Source organism: Sus scrofa, chromosome 12 (genome assembly GCF_000003025.6).
Source record: "Sus scrofa isolate TJ Tabasco breed Duroc chromosome 12, Sscrofa11.1, whole genome shotgun sequence".
NCBI classification, from domain to species: Eukaryota; Metazoa; Chordata; class Mammalia; order Artiodactyla; family Suidae; genus Sus; species Sus scrofa.
The window spans coordinates 60,355,350-60,379,383 of NC_010454.4; the positions used below are offsets into that span (position 1 = coordinate 60,355,350).

Here is a 24,034-nt window from a genome sequence, read left to right on the forward strand (position 1 = left end):
TCCAAATAGTCCAACACCATTTGTTGGAAAAAAAACCACCCTTTTTCCATTAAATTGCCTTGTATAATTGAGAAAATTAGTATTCCAAATGCCTAAGGGTTTATTTTTAGATTCTCTATTCTGTCCCATTGATTTACTTTTCTGTCTTTAATCCACTATCACATAACCATACTTGCTTTAGCTTTGTAATAGTTTTCTTGCCTTCTTTAAAAAAAAATTTCATTATAGTTGTTTTACAACGCTCCGTCAATTTCTGCTATAAAGCGACCCACTCGTACACGTGCACACATTCTTTTTCTCACATTCTAAACGTTCTTCCCCAAGAGTCTGGCTAGCTCCCTGTGCTCACTGCTCACTCTCTAGGTGTCACGGTGTGCACCTACCACCCCCGAACTCGCAGTGCTTCCCGCTGCCTCTCCCTCCCCCGGGACAGGTTTTCAGTTCAGGTAGCATTAGATCTCTCAACTTTGTCCCCCTTTTTCCAAGATTTTTCTTTTCCTTTTCATTTTTTTGCTATTCTAGTTTCTTTGTGTGTCCACGTGAATTTTACAATCAACCTGTCAAATTTTATTTCTAAAAAAGCCTGCTGACATTGTACTGGGAAGCTGTCAATTCCATAGATCAATGTAGGGAAAAATGTTACCTCAAAGTACTGAGGCTTTCAAGCCACGAACACAGTACATTTCTCCATGCATTTAGGTCTTCAGTTTCTCTTAGCAATGTTTTTTATTTTTCGGTATGCACGTCTTGAACACCCTAGGTTTATCCCTACGTGTTTGACTTAATTTGATGCCATTTGGTTTTCTTTTTTTAATTTTAATTTACAATAGTTCATTGCTAGTATAGAGGCAACTGATTCTGTAGTGTGATCTTATATCCCGCAACTCTGCTAAACTGACTTATCAGCACTAACAGCGTTTTTATAGATTTCATCAGATTTGTCTACATAAAGAATCATGCCACCTGCGAAACAGGCCTGTTTCGAAGTGGTGCTGGCAAAACCGGACGGCTGCGTGTAAATCAAGGGAACTACAACACACCCTCAAACCATGCACAAAATAAACTCAAAATAGCTTAAAAATTTAGACATAAGACACCATAAAACTCCTAGAAGCGAACACGGGCAAACATTTCCTGCCATCAACCGTACAAATGTTTTCTTAGGTCAGCGTCCCAAGGCAATAGGAATAAAAACAAAAATAAACCAATGGGACCTAATCAAACTTATAAGCTTTTGCACAACAAAGGAAACCATAAAAATAAAAAACAAACAAAACCCTGAAAAGATGACCCACAAAATGGGAGAAAATAGTGGCAAAAGATGCTGCCAACAAGGGCTTCATCTCCAAAATATACAAACAACTTGCACAATTCAATAGCAAAAAAAATAAACAACCCAATCAAAAAATGGGCAGAAGACCTAAACAGACATTTCTCCAAAGACAACACATGGGTGGCCAATAGGCACATGAAAAAATGCTCAACATCGCTAATTACGAGAGAAATGCAAATCAAGACGGCAATGAGGTACCACCTCACACTGGTCAGAATGGCCGTCGTCAACAGGTCCACAAATAACACCTGCTGGAGGGTGTGGAGAAAAGGGAGCCTCCTGCACCGCTGCTGGGGGTGGAAACTGGCGCAACCCCTGTGGAGAACAGCGTAGTAGGGAGGGGTCCTCAGGAAACTAGACACAGAACCACCATGAGATCTGACAGTCCCACCCCAGACATACATCCAGACAGAACTACAGTTCAGAACGACACAGGCACCCGTGCCTTCCCGGAAGCACTATGCACAACAGCCAAGACACGGAAGCAACCTAAATGTCCATCGACAGAGGAGGGACACGTGCACCGTGGAATACTACTCAGCCATTAAAAAAGAACAAACTAATGCCATTTGCAGCGACATGGATGCAACTAGAACGTCTCACACTTAATGAAGTCAGTCAGAAAGAGAAAGACAAATGCCAGAGGGGAGCACTTACATCTGGAACTCAAAGCACAGACACACCTTCGCCAGAAGGGAAACGGAACAGACTGTGGTCGCCGAGGGGGAGGGAAGGGATGGGATGGACTCAACAGATGCAAACTACCGCGTTTAGAATATGGGGGACAGTGAGGTCCTGCCCTACGTGCAGCACAGAGAGCTACATCCGCTGAGAAAAAGAATGCTCGCACATGCAGGGCCGGGCCACTTTGCTGCACAGAAGCTGACAGAACCCCGTAAACCAACTATGCTTAAAACTCTTTAAAAGGACTGTTTTCCTTGTCACACTGGATTCCTTTTTGTTTAGCCTCCAGGATGCGGTAGTGAACAGAAGGGGAAGCAAACCCCCTGGCGCTGGTCCTGATCTGAGGTCGCTCGCCCCCCCCCGAGAGCGTCCGCTTCGCCCCCAGTGGCCGGCCCAGCACACGCGTCCCGACCGAGGTGGCGCTGGTCCTGATCTGAGGTCGCACCGCCCCCCCCGAGAGCGTCCGCTTCGCCCCCAGTGGCCGGCCCAGCACACGCGTCCCGAGCGAGGTGGCGCTGGTCCTGATCTGAGGTCGCACCGCCCCCCCCGAGAGCGTCCGCTTCGCCCCCAGTGGCCGGCCCAGCACACGCGTCCCGAGCGAGGTGGCGCTGGTCCTGATCTGAGGTCGCACCGCCCCCCCCGAGAGCGTCCGCTTCGCCCCCAGTGGCCGGCCCAGCACACACGTCCCGAGCGAGGTGGCGCTGGTCCTGATCTGAGGTCGCACCGCCCCCCCCGAGAGCGTCCGCTTCGCCCCCAGTGGCCGGCCCAGCACACGCGTCCCGAGCGAGGTGGCGCTGGTCCTGATCTGAGGTCGCACCGCCCCCCCCCGAGAGCGTCCGCTTCGCCCCCAGTGGCCGGCCCAGCACACGCGTCCCGAGCGAGGTGGCGCTGGTCCTGATCTGAGGTCGCACCGCCCCCCCCGAGAGCGTCCGCTTCGCCCCCAGTGGCCGGCCCAGCACACGCGTCCCGAGCGAGGTGGCGCTGGTCCTGATCTGAGGTCGCACCGCCCCCCCCGAGAGCGTCCGCTTCGCCCCCAGTGGCCGGCCCAGCACACGCGTCCCGAGCGAGGTGGCGCTGGTCCTGATCTGAGGTCGCACCGCCCCCCCCGAGAGCGTCCGCTTCGCCCCCAGTGGCCGGCCCAGCACACGCGTCCCGAGCGAGGTGGCGCTGGTCCTGATCTGAGGTCGCACCGCCCCCCCCGAGAGCGTCCGCTTCGCCCCCAGTGGCCGGCCCAGCACACGCGTCCCGAGCGAGGTGGCGCTGGTCCTGATCTGAGGTCGCACCGCCCCCCCCGAGAGCGTCCGCTTCGCCCCCAGTGGCCGGCCCAGCACACGCGTCCCGAGCGAGGGTGAAGTGGAGGCCAGGACGCTTCAACCACGCGGGGCCCCAGCCGAATCCCGCAGTCATCGCTGGCGTGGACTCACCCTAAGCGTCCTTACACGGCCTCCAGCTCAATCACCCTGGGCCAGTTTCTGCACCTCCCTGGGGTGGGGTGGGGTGGGGCTGACTGTCCTCCCACCTGAGAGAGAGACTTGGGGAGCACGCTGGTGAGTCCCCGGATCTCTTCTGCCTCATCGCCCCAGACTTGCAGCTGCCCAAACCAAAGCCTGCTCTCCAGTCGGGGGACCAGGGGTGGCTCACAAGTCAGGAAACTTTAAGACAAAAACTGCCCACTCCAGGCCAACACTACAGGCAGATGCAAAGAGCAGTTCAGTTTGGAGTATGTTAAATTGGGTGTCCCTCAAACACGGAAACAAAGACTCTGAGCCCGAGGTACCCATCCACGCGAAGTGAGCGCACACGTCAAGAGACACCCGTACACCCACCCCTGTACACCAACGCTCACAGCAGGCGACGGGCGGAAACAGCCAAGTGCCATCCGTGGATGACTGCACAAAGCAGTCCATCCGTAGAGCGGAATATTATTCAGCAGTAAGAAGGAATGAATCCCCGATACCCGCTACAACGTGGATGAAACTGCAGAGGAGGCTGAGCGAGAGAAAGCAGACACAGCAGGCCACAAGCTGTGTGACTCCACTCACACGGAATATCTGGCACAGGCAACGTCAGAGACAGAAAGCAGATGCGGCGCTGCCAGGGCCTGGGGCAGGAGGGGCGGGAGAGCGGGCACTTGGCGAGCAGAGAGCTGGTGGCTGCATGACGCTGTGAACGCCCCGTGCCGTGAGCTATGGACTTTAAAAAAGCTTAACTGTACGTTAGGTGATTTTCGACCTAATTTTTAAAAAACCGTGTCTACCAGAGAAAACCAAACTGCTAAATTAAAACGACTTCAGCCTTTGCGCAAGCGTCTGGAAAGTCTGTTTGGAGCGTCTCTATTCCTACTGGGCCCCCGTTTCCTATGTCTCCATCAAGTGGACGGAATGAGGCTCCCATCTGAGCTCTTTCTTGAAGGAAGTCGACGGCTTACAACGTGGAAGCCGCCCCCCACCCTTCAATGCCAGGGACCGCGGCCCAGGATGGAGGCACCTCTGCTTTCCTTCCCTCCATGGGACTCAACAAGGATCCAGGGAGCAAAGGTATTCAAGGCATTTGATCGTGGGAGGGTGTTTTGTTTTTTGGGGCCACGCCTGCGGCATATGGAGGTTCCCAGGCCAGGGGCCGAATCAGAGCTACAGCTGCCGGCCTCCACCACAGCCATAGCCACAGCCACGCCAGATCTGAGCAGCGTCTGCGACCTGCACCACAGCTCACGGCCACACCGGATCCTTAACCCGCTGAGGGAGGCCAGGGATCGAACTCCCACCCTCATGGATCCCAGTCAGGTCTGTTACCACTGAGCCATGACCCGAACTCCCAGGAGGTTTTTTTAAAAAGATCTCTTTAAAGGAAAACGCTTTCGTTCCTATGATTTTGTTCTTTCCCTGCCCAGGGGAGCAGCTTCTCCAAGACGCACGGGTGCAGGCAGCCCTTGCTTCGTGTGCTCCGCGGAACCCTGCCTCCGCGGGGCCGAGGTCGGGCAGGCCTGTCACAGCTCCATCGGTGCCTTCCTCCAACAGCATTTGCTTCCTTTGCGTCTCTGTGTCGCATTTTGCTAATTCTCCCAGCTTTTCAAGCTTCTTCCCGATGATTATTATGCGTTTTTACAGTGATCAAGGCCACCGATTTTGATGCAGAAAGACTGTGACTTGCTGAAGTGGCATCGTTTTTAGTAATACAGCATTTTTACGGTCTGTACGCTGTTTTAAATCCATGATGCTCTTACAGACGTCACAGATCACAGCGCGGTGGGAACAGAACTTGCATGTGCAAGGGGAAAGCCAAACATTGTGTGACTCGCTTCATTAAGACGGCCTGGAACCCACCTGCAGCCTCTCCAGCCAAACCCAGCCGGAAGGTCTGTATCGCTGGCTCAGCGGTGACCCCAGGCTTCGTGTACCTCTCGGCACGGCCCCGTTTGCATACCTCGTGGTGGCTAAGTTTTGTGAAATGTCACCTTTTAACACATACCCATCGGTGACCTCTTGGCTGAACATACTTCTGTTAATAAATCACCGCGCTCTCTGAGTAACAGCCAGTAAACAACCTCAAACTACATTCTCTGGTGTTTTAAATGCCAGACGAGAAGGTGAACAACGAGGGTCCCCAGACCCGCACGGCTTCCCAGCAGGGAGGGGCATAAATCCACACTCAAGAGATGGAGCCCGCGGACAACCTTTCAGGCGACCCGGTGGCAGAGTGAAAATAAGGGGCCCCCGCAGGGCTGGGCCCAGGCCCGGCTCTGGGGCGCCTGCCTCCCGAGCCCCCACCTACCTCTTGGCCGAGGCTGGAGACTTGGCCACGATCACCGCATTCCTGTAGTCCGGGATCTGCGACAGAGGAGAGGCGGGGTTACTGCCAGGCCTCCCCCAGGCCCTTCCCAGCAGCACGCGACAGTGCCCAACAGTGACCACCCAGCAGACTCGAGGATGGCATTCGGGCACGTTCAAGTTTTCCAAAAGAAAGGCGTTCAAAGTAAATTTCGTCTTTGGAAAACGAAGAAATGCCTACTTTGGGGGGAAAAAAATCCAATTATTACCATGAATCTTAGAGAGTTAAGAGTGGGGCTAATGAGTCGTTAGCTCCCCTCTACAGGGCAGCACGTCAGCGGGAGAGTGAACCCCAGGTTCGGTAGTTTCACCACCCAACCTGCACCCCAGGGAACCGTCAAGTTCCAAACCAAGAACTGCCGTTTCCGTGCCTCGGTCGCGGCGCCGTGGGGAAGGCAGTGTGTTCAAGGGGTCAGCCCAGCCCTGTCTGGTGGCGGAGGTTCGAGCCTCTGGGGGATGACCGAAGCATCGGTCTGCTTTGCCGTCTCCCTGTGACCACCTGAGGTGGCCTGGGCTCGGGGTCAGGACGCAGGACGCACCCATCCCCAGCGGCTGAGTCCAGGAGACAGAGCTACTTTCAGGGGCACGGCAGCTTGTTGTTTCTGGCTTCATCTTGGCAGTATTTTCAAATTATGTTCTTGAAATTTAATCACTTCATTAAATCATATTATGTCATTCAAATGTATGCCCATGGATTTTTTTTTCTCACAATGACCTAAATCAATGAATTTTCATAAAAATGCTCAATAACACCCAGCCTCTGCACAACGCCTGGCACCTCAGAAGCGCGAAATAATAAGCAAACAACAACAAAAAACCGGATACCTTTGAAGTTGGCTCTATCACAGATACATCCAGCATAACCACGCAGATCCGGCCTCTCTACATCTGACACATCCACACACACCAAAGCCCAATTCAGCCAACGTCATCAGCAAGTTAAGGCAGCCAAAGATATTTTCACTGAGGAATTCCATTAGGAATCAGGAATTCCTCAGGAATGCCCATTTTCGCAGGAAGTCTTTCTCAACTACTTCAGGTACTTCCTTTCCTTATCAAACATCATCGAATAGCACCAAACCCAAAGGAAGAAAAAAGCGAAAAACAGTTAAGAAACGAAAAAAAAAAAAAAAAAAAAAAGGAAACTTTGAAAGAAAGGACTCTTTAATAAAAACAAGTCTATTTTGGAGTTCCCGTCGTGGCGCAGGGGTTAACGAATCCCACTGGGAACCATGAGGTTGCGGGTTCCGTCCCTGCCCTTGCTCAGTGGGTTAAGGATCCGGCGTTGCCGTGAGCTGTGGTGTAGGTTGCAGATGCGGCTCGGATCCCGTGTTGCTGTGGCTCTGGTGTAGGCCGATGGCTACAGCTCCGATTAGACCCCTAGTCTGGGAATCTCCATATGCTGCGGAAGCGGCCCAAGAAATAGCAAAAAGACAAAAAAAAAAAAAAAAAAAAAAAAAAAGTCTATTTTCTCTGAAGGCGTCAAAAGAGGAAATTACACACATAATGAAAGAAAAAGTTGTTAGGAAAAACTCAAAAACAAATCTAGAAGGTGGAAGTTACCGTGGTCCAAATAAGAAACTCAGTGGCTGGCTGGCTGGCGGGCAGGGTGGACAGAGCTGAGACACCACCGTGGCCAAGATCAAGCCACGGAACTTCCCACCATGCAGCACACAAGACCATAAAACTTGTTAAACAAGGTACAGACGCAATCCGAGATCTTCCCAGAGGAAAGGAAGAAACAGAGGGGTTAATACTCAAATTACAGGAAACAAAATCCACAGAAAATGAAAGGGACCCACTGAGCATCTAGAGAGATGAAGAGACAAGAGAGCCACCTGGACGGAGAAAACACTATTTTGTAGGGGAAACTGTTCCAGCGTAAATGAGTGCAGACAGCTGCACTTTCTGTCATTATCTATCACAGTACTAAAAATGTAGATCATTTCTGGAGTTTCCATTATGGCTCAGTGGTAATGAACCCAACTAGTATCCATGAAGACACAGGTTCCATCCCTGGCCTCACTCCGTGGGTTAAGGATCCGGCGTTGCTGTGGCTGTGATGTAGGCTGGTGGCCACAGCTCCAACTAGACCCCTAGCCTGGGAACCTCCACATGCCACGGGTGTGACCCCGGAAAAGACAAAGAGACCAAAAAGAAAAAAGAAAGGCAGACCTAAGAATTTCCAGTGTAGCATTACTTAAATATTTTTGAAAGTATTTCCCTTAATTGTTAATCAACTATAATAAAATTTTTTTAATTTCCTTTAAAAGAGTGAAAAATAAAAAACCTAATATCCAAGCAAGAGGGAAATGGTAGAAAATCTGCACACCTGTAACCTGTGGGTCCTTTAAACTGTGCTTCACATGTGTAACAGGTAGCTGAAATAAAACGAAGGCTCAGTTCTCCAGTTGCAGAAGGCACATGCGGCTAGGGCTAGAGGCCGCTGTGCTGACAGCAGATGGGCCTTTTTCACTGTCACAGAAAGTTCTACTGAATATGGTTGATCTACCCTTGGGAATACCAGGGAGTTCCCGCCGTGCTCAGAGGAAATGAATCTGACTGATACCCACGAGGACACGGGTCTGATCCCTGGCCCCGCTCAGTGGGTTAAGGATCCGGGGTTCCCATGAGCTGTGGGGTAGGTCGGAGACGAGCCTCAGATCTGGTGTTGCTGTGACTGTGGTGTAGACGGGCAGCTACGGCTCCGATTAGACCCCTAGCCTGGGAACCTCCATATGCCACGGGTGCAGCCCTAAAGAAAATAAAATTAAAATTAAAAAACGAACTTGGGATACTATGCAGCAAGTATGCAGAAAGAAGTAGTCTTGCGTATCTGAGCCGGGAAAGGCCTCCAGGCACCAGACACCCCATGGGAAAGGAAGAAAGCTGCAGAACAACACGAACCGTGTACCAACGGCTTCCTCGCGTCGCTGCTGTTTTCCAAAAAGCACCCACGAAGCAGCATCTCTAACTGTGTATGAAGACGGGAAGTCAATTCAAAGAGAAGCTCCAGAGGATTCAGAACACGAGGCAGGCTGGTGGCCGGGCTCAGCCGCGGGCAGAGGGGCCAGGCCGGGCTGCAGTCCAGGGGGCTGGCCGCTTCCTCACCACTGCGAGCAACCACGCACCCAGGGCCTCCCCCAAGTGCCCCCCCAACATATGCTTTCGCCTCTCCATTTCAGAAGAGAACTCTCATTATCAAGTGGAGGGGAAAACACCCCACATGCCAGGCACGTCTGACTTCGAAGCTCTTGAGCAACTGCCCCGAACCACTACGGGGAAACGCCACCGGCGCCGCCGTGGGACCGCGAAGACTCAGGCTGCCCGACAGCCAGGCTCCTCCGCCGCAGCCCTGCCTGCGTCCTGCTGCGCGTTCCTGGGAGCGCGAGAGGGAGACGGTACAGAGACACCAGGACGGGCACAGTGCGGACAAAAGCACCGCGGAGTCAGCAGCACCTTCCAAGTGCCCGCTTTAGAGGCTGGCGGATGGCATCTCACAGGCACCGCAGAAACACACGGGCAGCCTCCGCTTCCTGACGGCCGCAGAAAGTCCTGCTGCAGACCAGGGCTCACGAGGACTATCGCTGCAACACTCCGTCGTTTTTACAACACGAGCCCTGCACTTCGTCAGTACCCCACCTCTCTGGGGTCCTATTTTAATCTCCCCACAACCTGGGCGTCTTTGGCTCAGCGCTGCCTCACAGCCGCTTGCACTTTCACCCCTTGGCGTGAAGGCAGCCTCAGCGTTCAGGTCAGGCTTCGAGTCACATGAGCCACGGGCACTGTCGGTTCCCTGTGGGCTGGTGGCCCTGCCGTTTCAGGCGCCTCCAGAGTGAGCTAGTGCCACCGCACATGCACAAAGGCCCAGGAGGGGGCGGCAGGAGTGAGCTGCCTGCTCAGGAAGCAATGGTCATCCCTGGAGCAAGGACCGCAAGGCCCTCTTTTTCCGCAAGGCCAACAGCCAGGTGCTTCCCGGGACCCAAGAGAGGAAGCCTCCGCCAGCTTCCAGGCGAGGAAGCAGCCACTCCGAAGAGGAAGTGAGCGCCAAGAGCCAGGACAGCACCTACGGACCTGTCCCCCGACTGCTCCATTCTTTCCAGAACCAGACCGTCCCCCCCCGCAGGCCCGCCTCGGCCTTCTCTGTCCTCCCGGGGGACAGCAGCTGGGCCCCTTCTCTCCATGGAGAGTCCGACTCAGGTCCCTTACATTGACACCGCTTGTCCTAGAGTTTGTACGTTTCTTTCCAACACCTTTAAAAAACAAGTATTTTCTAGTTTTCCCTTTCAACAACACTCAGGCCGAGTGCCCCGGGGAGGCCTGCACTCTTGGTGCGGAAGGTGCTGGGAAACCCATGCGGGGCCACCTTCTCAGTGGTGGAGGAAGACGTACGTCTACAGAAGAGGCATCAAGGGGGGACTAACCCACGCGAGGAAAGCGGTTCCCAATAAAGCAGAAGAGTAAGCGCGTCACACGTTAACCTTTTACAAGGCTTCCTAACTAGTGAGTCACCAAAGGGCTGTGACACCAAAGAATAACGCACGTAACGATGCTAAAACTACGTAGATCCGACCGATGACGGCCTACGTCTGATCTGTTCCAGGAACACGAGGGCTTCAAAAGGAGAAAAATCATCTTTGCGATACATCCCACATAAAATGAAGGAAACGAGTCCACATTGATGGCCTCGACGGATGCAGAAGACACCTGGCACATCTGACACCACGTCCCACGGAAACACTCCGAGAACTAGGAATAGAAGGGACGTCCTCAAAGGCATGTGGGAAAAAGCGCCGGCTGACATCAGACTCAGGAGAGCGGCGGCGAGCTTCCGCCTCGGCTCGGGAACAAGGCCTGGCCACCCACTCCACGCCGCTCCCGACACGCCGCTGAGCACTCGGGCCAGAGCCCTGAGACGAGCAAAAGAAACGAAAGGTGCCCACGCTGCAAAGGCAGAGTCAAGCTGTCCCTTCACAGAGGATCGACCTCCCGTGGAGAAAGCCCTGAGACTCCACATACAACACAAAACTCCGTGGCAGCCGACGCGGGAATTCGGCAGGGCTGTGGATCCACACACGGACCTCAGTCTTGTTTCTCTTCACCAGCGTGAACGATCCAGAAGGAACGAGTCCACCCACAGTGTCCAAAGAATAAGACGCCTGGGAACAAACTGAACCAAGGAAATGGAGAGAAAGACAGGTTCCCTGGGTGGAGGGGCACGAGGATGGGACGGAGAAGGACCCGCGTGTGGACCCAGGTCCCGAGGAGGGTGACCGCAGGCTTCCCGCTGGTGGTAGGACTGCGCACTCGGACGGCGGGGACGGCTACAGGCGGGTGGAGAGAGGCAGACGGAGGGGACGCCAAAGACACCCGGGACCACGCAGGGGCCAGGGAGGAGAGCCACTCGTCACCATCACGGCGAGGTGAGCCCAGGTACTGGGGTCCAAACGGAAAGCAAACCCACCAGGACAATCTCCAAGCGCTTTCGCAAAAGAAATAAATCGCAGGGTAAGAATTTTAAAATATGCCAAATTACCCAATTACATTTATAAGCAGTACTTTAAGCAGGATCCATCAAGTTTTAACCCTTTACAGACAGCCCAAGGAAAGGGAAAGGCACCTTTCAGCCTTAAATCAGACTGTTAAAAGTCTGAGCTAGCTCACCTCTTCCTGAATATACTGTAACAAGAACGGAGATGCTCTTAAATTATCAACAGGAATATTGAAGAAGCCCTGAATTTCCTTTTGGTGTAAATCCATAGTAATGAGATGAGTTAGACCTTTGAAAATAAAGCAGACACAGACACACAAATAGTTTCATAACCAGCTGCAGTGTAGGAATAAGTACTATACAAAACAAGATACCATATATAATAAGTTACTGCTGAAAACTACTCTCTCAGGAGTTCCTGCTGTGGTACGGTGGGTTAAGAATTGTCTCTGGGAGTTCCCGTCGTGGTGCAGTGCTTAACGAATCCGACTAGGAACCATGAGGTTGCGGGTTCGATCCCTGCCCTTGCTCAGTGGGTTAAGGATCCAGCGTTGCTGTGAGCTGTGGTGTAGGTTGCAGACGCGGCTCGGATCCTGCGTTGCTGTGGCTCTGGCGTAGGCCGGTGGCTCCAGCTCCAATACAACCCCTAGCCTGGGAACCTCTGTATGCCGTGGGAGCGGCCCAAGAAATGGCAAAAAGACAAAAAAAAAAAAAAAAAAAAAAAAAAAGACTTGTCTCTGAGGTGGCACGGGTTCGATCTCCAGCCCTGCACAGTGGGCTGAGAATCTGGTGCTGCTGAAGCTGTGGCGCAGACTGCACCTGTGGCTCTGATTCCACCCCTGGCTCAGGAGCTTCCACATGCTGAAGGCGTGGCTGAGAAAGGAAGAAAAAAACTGCTTTCTCATCAAAAATTCGGCATCCTTATTTCTCAGATTTTTTTTGTTACAATGAGATCGTAAGACAATAGAAAACGTAAGTCTTGGTCTCTGCCCCCAGCTCCCCGCACAGAACTCCCTCCGGGTAAGATCCCTGGGGCAGCTCTAGCTCTAACCTTTGGCCTTTGGCCCCATCTCCGATGCAGAGCTCCCGAAAGCCTTACAAATTCCTCAGTGACTGGAGCACCAGCAGAACCTGACCCCGGATGGGGCTTGTCACCATGACTGAAAGCTCAGCACTTTCAGGCCCCGACCCTCACCCTCCAGAGAGGGGAGCGCGGCTGGGAGGAGTTAATAACTGACCACCTCCTCCACCCGGACGCTCACCCGTGCCCTTGACCGTGTCCTGTCCCAATGAACTGTGACAGTGGGACAGTGTCCCTGGGTTCTGTGACGAGCTCGGGCACATGACTCCACTCCAGACAGGACCACGGGAGCTTCTGGTTTATAGCCGCAAGGTCAGCAGCACAGGTGACCTAACCTGGACTGGGGATTCGCGTCTGGGGTGTGGGGCGGTCACTGCGGGTCTGACGCCTGACGCGCCCCCAGGCATGCAGTGTCGGCGCCGGGCTGAACGAGAGCACCAGCAGGTGCCTGGAGACCCACCTGCAGGCTGCGGGCAAAGGGCCCCTGCAGGGCGGGTGTCAGAAGCGAAGGCTTCTGTGTGGGGAGCACGGCAAGGTCACCGCAGGCGGGGAGCGGAGTCCTCCCCCCGGAAGGGAGCGCCTGCGTGGGGGTTCCCACACTCATGCAGGGTTTTCAGCTCAGTGTCGGGCCTTAAAATAGCCAGGACCACAGGAACGAAGACAGGCCCCCGATTAATCCTGCCGGAGTGGAGTCCATCGCCCTGAAGCTTTGTCAGCAGGCGTGACAAAGATGGTCTACCGGGGACCTCGACCCAATACTCTCTGATCATCCGTGTGGGAAGCGAACCAGAGGAAGAACGGACGCGTGACTGTGTACAGCTGAACCCCGCTGCTGTTCGGCGGAAATGACCGCCACCGCCTACATCAACTACGCATCAATAAAACTAAAAACAAACGGTGAAAAAAACAAAAACCAAAACATTGTCTGAAGACAGGAGGTCAAACTGCACAGGCCTGTGGCTGGAAAACAGGAAGAATCTCATGCTGTGACCAGGCTCAGCTGGCCGCAGGACCTAACAGTCACGCACTTGATATCGCTATGTGCTCCGGATGGAGATATAGGAAAAAAAAAAAAAAGAATCTCCATCCCACCGGCTCCTTAAAGGGCATCTGAAATGATCACCTCACGAGTGTAAGGAAAATTCAACTGGAAAAATTTTGTAAAGCAAACCTTGCCCAAAGCAGCAGGAAAGCGGGCCTCGGGGCCCAGGAGCAGGGCTGGAGGGGCAGGGCAGGACCTTCCCGGAAGCTCAGGGGGCCCACCTGTCCCTGCAGCGGGTTCTCCACGGGCTCCTCCGGCTGCCGGGGTGCAGGCTTGGTTTGCTTTAGTTCTGACCCTTTGAAATGACAGAGCAGAAAGTGAGTTCTGCAGCGTCTGTGTTAAAATGTGGTGACGCGGAGGCGACTTTTTTTTTTTTTTTGCTTTTTAGGACCACACCCGTGGCCTGTGGAGATTCCCAGACTGGGGGTTAAGTCGGAGCTGCAGCTGCCGGGCTACACCACAGCCACAGCAACACCACCAGATTCGAGCTGCATCTGTGACCACACCCCAGGTCACAGTAATGCCAGACCCTTAACCCAGTGGGGGGGCCCAGGGATCGAACCCGTGTCCTCATTGATTCTAGCTGGGGCCTGAACCTCCTGAGCCGCAACAGGAATCCCAAGACTTGTTACTACTTCCCCTCCCTGCCAATCGTCTGCGATGTGGGCTTCCTGTAACCGCTCCCTCTCTCTCGCCACGCACACACTCTGAAGGTCATTAGCAGCGAGGAGACACGGAGGCCATTACCTGAAAGTACACAGCGCAGAGGGAAACAGATGATTTGGGAAACACACCCATCTGTCCAGGGGAAGAGGCCAAAATGCAAACGGCTACTGTATTAGAGGAGCTGAGTCCAGCGGCCTTTTCCCTGTAAAAACAACTTTGATATGATTGTAACTCACCATTTTCAATATGATTTTCTCAACAAAGAATTTAGGGAAAAAGAAGCTATTCTCGTTACCTCTGCGTCTGAAGGAGTTGCGAACAGGAGAGAGTTCTCTGCACTGTTCTCTCCTTACAAATTAGCTGTCTTTTTTTTTTTTTCTTTTTTGGCTGCACCCGCAACATGAGGAAGCTCCCAGGCCAGGGTCTGAACCCAGGCCACAGCAGCAACCCCAGCAACGCGTTCTGAACCCACTGCGCCACAGGGAACTGCCCCGATGAGCTGCCTGTACTGTGCTGGACGTCCTAACGCAGGGAAGGCAAGGCTCTACGGTTTCCGGGCCGGGCGGCCCTCCCTACCGGCTTTGCACATCATGGAGGCCAGCAGCTTGGAGACGATGGAGCCCCGCTTGCGCATCTTGCACTGCTTGCTGTAGGGGAAGTAGGGGATCACGCCGGTGACGCTCTTGGCGCAGGAGGTCTTGCAGGCGTACACCATGATCAGCAGCTCCATGATGGTGGTGTTGACGTCCCTGGAAGCCGAGAGAAGCCCACGGGGAGGGCCGTCAGACGCCTCGCTGCCAGCAAAGCGACTCCACAGGGCTACGCCCGCTTGGACCCAGCCAGGCTCCAGACCCGAGAGCAACCAAGCCCGTGGCCCCAGCCTCCGTCACCCCACGTGCCCTCTCAGCCCTTGAGCCTCCTCCTTGTCCACTGAGCCAAGTGACGCCAGGGAGTCCGGTGCGCGAGCACCACGAGGCCCCTCCAGGGCTGCTGGTGCTCCGAGCCCAGCCCCCCGGCGCCGGAACCCACCCCCGCCAGGGAAGGCCGGTCTCCCGCTAGTGGCAGCCCGACCGCTCTCCGCACGCGGGCTCCTGGGCAGCACCTCTCGGGGAGTCGTCTACACTCACCCTCCCACTCTCTCCCACACTCGTCCAGCCCAGGTCACCGACGACCCCTGTGTGGCTAAGGCCAAGGGCTGGCCTCAGGCCTCCCTGCGCACAGCGCTGCTCGCCCGACCCGCCTGCCCCCCTTCCCTCTGCTGGGCCCGCTCCTCCCAGCTTCTTGCCCTAACACCGTTCGCTGTCCTCCTCTCCCTCCCCCTCATCCCCTGAGCTTCCCGTCCCAGCTCACGGCTTTAGAAAGGCTGGGCCCTCACACTGAGGGCTGCAGCCCAGGCTGCGCCACCCCCGCCTAACAGGTTCAACCGCTTCTTGACAATTTCACTGGACTGTCTGTTAGGCCGTCTGGAAACACACCCCAAACTGAAATGTCCTTCGCCCCCAAAGCCTGCTTCCTCGTGAAACTGCTGTCTCCGCTGATGCAACGCTCCTTACCCGGTTTACTCAGGACAAAACCCCCGAGAGTTACCGCATGTCACCACACTGCCGCCCTGGGGCCGAGCCTCAGTGGGCCCGGGCGACGGCGACGGCCTGCACCCACCCACCTCCGGGCACGCCCGTCTCCACACAGCATCCCTCTGGATCTGCAGGTCAAGGTCGGGTGGTCCCTTCTTGCACGCCCCCCGCAGAAGCCCAAGGCTCCTCGGGGCCCGCCCCACCGCCACCTGCACTCCGCTCCCCCCTCGTGTCCTCCTCCCGACACCGGAGGGCCCTGCCCCCAGCGGCTTCCTTCCTCGCCTTCTCGCAGCTTCCAGACGCCACCTACAGGCTCCCTCGCTCCATCCCTCCCTCCATCTCGCCCGTCCCCCCTGCGAGGGTCTGGGTTTTCACCCGCAGCATCACCACCGCCGACCAACGACACGCTCCTCATCTTCCGTGTCGCTTGCCTGTCGGAGAACACAGACGCCCTGAGGACAGGGCTCTGTGCTCTGTCGGCCCACACGCGCCCCGCACCTGTAACCGCGGCGGGCGCCCGGCAGACATGCACTCGGCTCTGTGAGTCAGGGGGGTACAAGCTGTCTGGGTGGGTAGAAGCTCAACCAGCCGGCTTCTGAGGCGGTGCGGCAGCCTGGCAGAGAGCATGCGACGCCAAGGGGTGAGGGCAGAGGAGCCAGCAGTAGCTGTAAAGTCACACCCGGGTTCCCCAACTAGGCTCCAGGAACACTCTTCCCGGGAGTTGGTTCAAGGCTTTTCCCATCACTAAACTCAAGTAATAACTTGTTTGAGTTACAGGAAACGTTAACGGGCAGAATTTTCTCAATTTAAATTTTGTCTCTTCATTTTAATGCCCACAACTAGTCCACAGCGAAAGGAAACAGAAGGTGGACCCAACGACACCAAACCTCAGCGTTAACCATCTAGGCTTCCTGCACCCTGGACGAGACCGAAAGCCCCTGAGTTACACAGGCTTACAACGCGCTCCGGAATAATCCGAGACAAGGAACGGAGAGAAAGCTGAGGGCATGGTTCTGGCTAGAGGAGTAAGGACTGACAGAGGGCAGCGGCGGGACAAAAGCAGCACTGAGCAGCCCAGTAACGGCAAGAACGGCAGGACCTGAAAACGCGAAGAGCCCGAGGGCCGCCCTTCTGAAGGCCGGAGCCCCAGGGCCTGCTTGGCCCCCGGGGCGAGGCTCCGAGCTCTGGGCGTCTGTCCCAAGGGCATCACACGTCTCTCTGGGGACAGGGAGCACTGCCAACACCCCAGAGCCGGAGGGAGCACCAGCCGTTCCACGGTCGCACCTGCCCCTGTGCCCAGGCTGAAGGCTGAGTGTGGGCCCGGCTCCACCTTCTGGTCTGCGAGGTGAGGGCAGCGGGCACCCCAATGCCCAGCTCTGCAGAGGAGCTCAGCGGCAGGACAAAACGCAGCCCAGGCCCCGCGGCAAAGGCCTGGCACCGGCCTTCCAGGACAAGGGGACAGTGACAGGTCCCCTTCGGCTCCTCCTCCCAGAAGAGTCTGACGGCTCTGTGATTTCACCCCAACAAACCAACGACCAGGACAGAGATGTGCAAACTACTCCACGTCGAAATGCCCCTGGAGCCTGGCTCTTGGCCGCTGTCTTCGGTAGTCACCCCACAGAGAACACCGACCGAGCACGCAGCCACCTTGGGACTCTCCAGGCTAACAGGTGCTGCCTGCACAGATGCATCTCTGGACAGAGCGAGAACCTTCACAGAGCGAGGCCTCGGGGCCACCCGCGGACGGAGTGCATCTGATCAAAACACCCCGAACCCTCCACCCCAGCCCACACATCTGCACCCGCAACGATCCCCAGCGCACGAGTGCGTCGTGTCACAGCCGACAGGAGCGCGTGCCCTCGGCGCCTTCTGCTGCCTCCGCTGCTCATTTCACTGATGCGACCAAACAGTAAGTGGTGACCACACCTGAACTGCCTGCAGCAGACGTTTAAGAGCCCCCAGGAAGCAAGCTCCTCTTCCCCCCGCCTCGCTCCTTTTCCGGAACCCGAAGGGCCTCCCTCCAAGGGTTGCGAAACTCCAGCTACCAGACCCAGGGTAAGGGCCCGCGGACACTGACAGCCTCGCCCCGACACTGGTGGTGTCTCCCCTTCGAGCACCCTGACAGGACACGCGAAGTCGGCAGCTCTGGCGGGAAAATCAGCAGAGTAAGGTAAGCCAGTTTTAAACCAACCTCAGCTCTGCCCGGCCAGGCAGCTCATGATTCTGAACGCACAAGCCCAGCCGGGGCCCAGGAAGCAACGGCAATCCCGCTGGCTCAGTACTCACTTTGAAACAGTCTGGATGATGAAAACATCCTTCCCCCGCACAGACTCTTGAATTTGCACTCTTGTTTCTGGCGGGAAAAGGGAAAAGAGGGCAGGGTGAGGAAGGCACGTCATTTCTAAAAATACACAGAACACCTGCATCACGCCCGGATGCTCTAAGACCCGGCAACTGGCACGGTTATAAAAACCACACTAGGAAGGGATGACATTTCCCACGTGAACCAAGCATTTCCCCCTTCTCGCACGTGGGCGTGGGCGCCGTGCCCTTCGCAGAAATGCCACCCTCACTCGCTCAGCCGGGCCTCGCCGGCCAAGGGCGCAGCAGGCACGAATGACTGCGAGCAACGCTGTGGCAGGAAAGCCAGACACGGCCCAGATCCTACTCTCAAAGCCTTGTCATCAGCCACAAGGAAACAGTACGACGAATCCAGAGTGGGAAATTCCACAAGACAAACCCTCCGAAAAGTCAACGCCGTGGGAAGAACGAAGGGAAGGGAGGGAGGGCACTGTCCCAGACGAGAGCAAAACAGATCACACATCACGGAAGCGGGCCTCCCGGCTGACAGCCCCGAAACCAGCTAGGACAGCTGGGAAACCCGAATGACAGAGAACTCTCGTTAACGCCTTTCCACGTGACAACACTCAGGAGCGGAGTCCTCCTTCCCGGAGGTGCGTGGGCAGCAGGCGGGGCACGCAGCGCTGCCTGCGGCCCACCCCCGAGCGGTTCCACAAACACACCTTCCTGCGGCAAAACCTTCCCGCCGGATCCGGGCAGCGGACTTGCGTGTGGGTATTCACGGCTGCCCTCTTGCAAATGTTTTATAGGTGTGCACATTTTCATGAAAAACGTTGGAAAAAACGGAATACGTGTTTACGAAACAATGCGGCACCGTGTAGAGAAGATGAGCTGTGGCGCCAGGGAGGTCTAGGTCCGAACCCTGACTCTGGTCCGCCTGGCCTGGCCCTGACCTCGGCCCCGAATCAGCTCTTCGGAATCGAGTCGCAAGGACTCCACAGACACTGGCGCCCGCTTCCCGCCTTCCCCCGAACCCGATTCATGAACCTGGAGGGCGGCAGCCCCGCCCGAGCCCCCGCCTGCCTAGCCCAGATGAAGGTCACCACCCAACGCCCTTCGGCGGCAGAATCTCCTCCAGATGCCCTGCGTCTTTTCCCCGTTACACCTTCTCCCACGGAAGCCACGTGGGACGAGGGGCGGGAATGGGGAAAACCCAGGGCAGAGCAGCTTCGTGCCTTTTAAAGTGTCCTGTAAGTTCCCACCATGGAAGAGGAGCGGGAACACCAGTGTGGACCAAGCGCCTCCTCTGTGCCCAAGACTGCCAGGCACACGAGCCATCCCCTTTGACCCGCAGAAGGGCCCCATCACCCGCAGCTTAGAAACGGGCAATCACCTGCCCAGGGGGAGCCGGGAGGCTCTCAGGCCTGTGCGGTTGCCTGTCCTCCCGCTAGAGGAATCCCAACAGCCGCCATCTCTACAGAAGGTACAGAGACTAACCAAGGTTTTTACAACTTGGGATGTTTACGCAACGACACAGATCAATTAGCAGAAAGCACTTCCTGACATGACACCACGGCGTCCGGCCTGAGCCAGTGTGGTCTGGGGTAAAGAAGAGCCGCCATCGGACACACAGGACACCCGCGCCGCACCCGCCGCAGGTGACGGATTCAACCGCCCCCTGAGCTACCGCTCCCTTCAGTTGGCCAGTGGTTCACGAACCTGTGCCCCTGCTACGGGAAGAGGCCTAAGGACGAGAGCTGAAGCCCCCGGGTGTGACTTGCCCTGGAATTCTCTACCTCACTGGCATTACTGGGAGGGGACACACCGCACTCGGCCCCCTCGCCTGCCTGTCTTCCTGGTGACAGAACAAACTGGATGCTGACCGTGACCCTGGGTCGGTGGTGGAGAAGGAGGGACCCATCCGGCTCGTCACGCACCACAAAAGCCCACCGCTGTGGGAGCGTGGGCTCACTCACCTCTGTCGGGCTCCTGGTAAACCTGCACCTTGCCCATCTCCACCCCCAGTCGCCTGGGGAAGAAAAAGACGAGAAATGCTGAAAGATACCGGAACAGACTCGACAGCTAACTCATTTCCAAATTCATGAAAAGAATAGAGATTTTTAAAAATAGGGGGTTTCTATCGTCAAGTGGGAAGTGGGCAGCAAAGGTTCGGGCACGCCATCACCTACCCCGCCCAGCCCGACCCTAGGCCCACCCAAGAGGCCCGCGCAGGCCTCACGGACCTGGCCCCTGGCCTCCCTGCCCTCCCGCCACGGTCCTGCTGTTCCCTCTGCCCCAGACCCTCCCGAGGTGCCTGCTCAGGTTTCCCAATTCACCTTCCATCCCAAGGTCCAAGGGCACCTGACGCCCAAGCTAAGGCAGATCACCTGCCCCCCTCATCACGCATTTGTCACCTCTGGGTGACCTGCTGCTCGTCTGGCCCCCCCACTAAAGAAGGAAGGGTTCCGTCTGGCTCGTGCACCGTTACTCCCATGATCCAGGTCAAGGCTGAGCACACAGCACACAGTGGGGTATTTATCCAGTAAATTACTAAAGTGACACCCAACTATAACCTACGAACTCTTTCGGAGAGTACATACTCTTCCCCATTCTTTATCCTGAAATAAGTCCGCACAGGTGGCACCTAACACAACCTCTGGCACGCGGGGGTCACCGAGGAAGCACCTGCCAGATGAATGCAGGGGAGTGAGGGCCGTTTACAAGAAGGTGAGCCCTTAACTCAGAGATGATAGGAGGTTACCTACAAAACATCTCCTTTCCAATTTGACAGTCGGGGCCAAGCCAGTTACCAAATGTAAAACATCACGTCATCAAATCAGATTTTTTTTTTCTTTTTACAGCCGCACCTGTGGCGTATGGACATTCCTGGGCCAGGGGTCAAATCTGAGCCACATCTGTAACCTACACTGCAGCTTGCAGCAACACCAGATCCTTTACCCACAAAGCACGGCCAGGGATGGAACCCACACCCTCACAGAGACAACCTCGGGTCCTTAACCCAAAGTTAACACAGGTAACCCCCAAATTTTAATAGTGTGATTAAACTCACTCGGCAATTTTCTTGGAAAGCTCCATACACGACGAATTAGAATTTGCTGAAAACAACACCAGACCTCCTTTGGTCACGTTCATTGTGGCTTCTAATTCAGGCGGCGCGACACAAAACATCAAACCTTCTTGGTTTCCCAATTCTCAGACCCTAGAAAGACACAAGAGAGAGTAAGAACGGCCATCCGATATTAAATACACCTGAAAAGTTTGTTTTTGTTTTTTTTTTAATAGCAAATGACTGAAGCTGAAGGAAATCAGTTTTTACCATAATGGAGTCCTTCGCACTAGACATGGACTGGACAAACAGAAAGTCTATCGGAACGTGAAGGTTCCAAATCTATGGAAAGGCGTTACCACGTGACTTAACTGGTTTTCACAACCACTGGGAATAAATGATAAACTTACAAGAAAGGTGGAGCTGAAGAGCTCAGTGTTTTACTGTGTGCTGTTCAAGGGCAATTACGACAACCTCCTTTTAGTCTCTGACAACAAAATTCCTCCTGGATTAACACACAGAGAAATGGCAGGGCCATTAGCAAGGACAAGGACTGACCGACCCTCAAGTAACGAGTAAGTAACTCTTCCACGCCCAGCTTTTCCGGTAAGGTCTGTCCACCAGCAAACCTCCCCCGGCCTTATAGCTGCCCTGGGTCCTGTCTAAGCCTGACCCTGCCGCCTGCATTTTCCTCAACTGGAATACAAGGTTGACCAGGGAAGAAGGACCTCAAAGGAAAGTCAATCAGCCACCCAGCGGGCCAGCAGCAGGGCACAGGCAGGAGAGTCCCCGGCCTGGACGTCATCAGAGCGAGGTTCCCCCCACAGGCCATCGGTGTGGCTCTTCGCCCTCCCCCTTCTGGGCTCAGTGTCCTGACAGCCAGGGACTAGATGTGTCAGCAACAACCGGGCAGGCCTTCAGCGAAGGAGGCACCTTCCCAGCAAGCCCAGAGCCTTCCCTCGGTCCTGTGTTTCCTCAGGGGGGTGCTGGGAAGGCGGGCAAAGAGTAGGATAAGGTGAAGCCCAGCACATCTTTTTTTGCTAATCTTAAGTTGAAATATACAAGTACATTCTTCTTGTAAAAAAAACAAACAAAAAAACTGAAACATGACCGTTTTAAGCTAAAGTCACTAGCTCCGGAGTTCCCATTGTGGCTCAGTGGTTAACGAATCCGACTAGGAAACATGAGGTTGCAGGTTCGATCCCTGGCCTTGCTCAGCGGGTTGAGGATCCGGCGTTGCCTTGAGCTGTGGTGTAGGTCACAGACGCGGCTCAGATCTGGTGTTGCTGTGACTGTGGCGTAGGCTGGCAGCTACAGCTCCGATTGGACCCCTAGCCTGGGAACCTCCACATGCCGCAGGTGCGGCCCTAGAAAAAGACTAAATAAATAAATCAAGTCACCAGCTCCAATCCCAGGCTTGTTCCCACCCGCCACCCTCCAAGTGAGAGTTACTCGTTAGTTATAGACATCATCAGGCTGCCACGCGCTGCCACGTGGTCCCCACCGAGAACAGGTAGAAAAATACATTTCTAACAGAAAAAGGGATCATTGTGCAAATCCACCTATAACCCACTTTGGTTAAACAATGTATCTTGACAACCCAGGTAGAAAGCACAGGCCCACGCGTCCTCCTGAACTGCTGCCAGTACCCCCGGAGCCGGCAGGTCACCAACCCCAATGGGCCTCCTAGTGCACGTGTGTCTCTCTCTGCAGTACCTGCCAGAGGGACCCACTGGGCCATGCGTGGTGCCACTCCCGGCCCTGGGGGCAGGCTAGGAGGGCACCTTTCCCCACAGGGCCCCTCTTCACGACAGGAAACGTGGGCCACCCCAGTGGACTTGACCGAAAGCCTATGAATCACCAACGGAAACAGATGCACAACCGACCAAAGCCCTGAGGAGACCACGGAGCACCACAGGTGCGTGTACGACGCAAAGAAGCTTTGGAGCAGGATCAGCAACGCACAGCCCACAGGCCCAAACCTGCGATTTCTGTGAATACAGCTGCAGGGGAGCGCGGCCATGCTCGCTGTCTACGGATGCCATGGCAGAACCGAAAACACTACCTGGCCCGCACAGAAACAGCGTGTCGACCAGCTACACAGCCAGCGCCGGGGGCACCGGAAAACGAAAGAAAGAATCAGTTTCCCCATCCGCACTCGGAATCGGAAGAGACCTTGGGTGTTGTCCTCTCGCACCACCTCCCAGCCACTCTAGGTCTGGGCTTAGGAACAGACGGTACAGGTCTGGAAAAGGAAACCACAGCAGAAATAAAACTCACCCTCCCGCAGTTGTGAACACAGGCTTCAGAGTCAAATCCAGGCGGTATCCTGACTCCTTGCTTCCCCTGAACTCACTGCGAGGCCTCGCATCAACGACCCTCCCAGCCTCAGCTCCCTCATCCACAGAGCTGTCAACACTGGCCCTACAGGGTTGCTGCACAGTTCGTTTCCATACAGCACTTAACACAGGGCCCCACAGCAGGAAACGCTTGTAAACGGAAGCCGTGATGGTCAACCTCAAATACTCTGGTTTTCCACCAAACACACACGTAACACGCCCGGGGCGGCCATCGTTTTATACCCCTGACCTTCAACTGAGAAGCTTCTTAAGGAGCTTCCGACGGGGCGCCGCGGAAACGAATCCAACAGGTAATTATGAGGTTTCGGGTTTGATCCCTGGCCTCGTTCAGTGGGCAAAGCATCTGGTGTGGCCCCGAGCTGTGGTGCAGGTCGCAGACGCGGCTCGGATCCCGCGTGGCTGCGGCTGTGGTGCAGGCCAGCAGCTGGAGAGTTTTCGACCCCTCGCCTGGGAACCTCCACGTGCTGCCGCAGGTGCGGCCCTAAAAAGCAAAAAAAAAAGAAGTATCTTCAAGACCCATCGTGTTCTTTCAAGGACTGAGAAGACTGCAAATGAAAGCATGCGAGGGGCCGGAGCGGCCCTTGGAGGCAACGCCGTCCACCTCGAGG

The 24,034-nt window shown here is 55.3% G+C and overlaps 1 protein-coding gene across 10 annotated transcripts in view; it reads right to left on the minus strand.

Moving 5' to 3' along the window:
- The window catches only part of PRPSAP2 (phosphoribosyl pyrophosphate synthetase associated protein 2), a 46,978-nt gene that overhangs the window by 14,471 nt on the left and 8,473 nt on the right, over window positions 1-24,034 (minus strand). For 3 of the 10 annotated variants that reach the window (XM_021067971.1, XM_021067976.1, XM_021067974.1), the window contains exons 2-8: window positions 21,477-21,571; window positions 21,070-21,219; window positions 19,976-20,028; window positions 17,985-18,051; window positions 14,701-14,873; window positions 11,509-11,624; window positions 5,789-5,844 (exon numbers count right to left, since the gene is read on the minus strand). In XM_021067971.1, the coding sequence (XP_020923630.1) occupies window positions 5,789-5,844; window positions 11,509-11,624; window positions 14,701-14,873; window positions 17,985-18,051; window positions 19,976-20,028; window positions 21,070-21,188 (584 nt within the window). In that variant the 5' untranslated portion in view covers window positions 21,189-21,219; window positions 21,477-21,571. The remainder of the gene's footprint in view (window positions 1-5,788; window positions 5,845-11,508; window positions 11,625-14,700; window positions 14,874-17,984; window positions 18,052-19,975; window positions 20,029-21,069; window positions 21,220-21,476; window positions 21,572-24,034) is intronic. The other 7 variants (XM_021067973.1, XM_021067972.1, XM_021067975.1 and 4 more) reach the window with 4 other exon arrangements.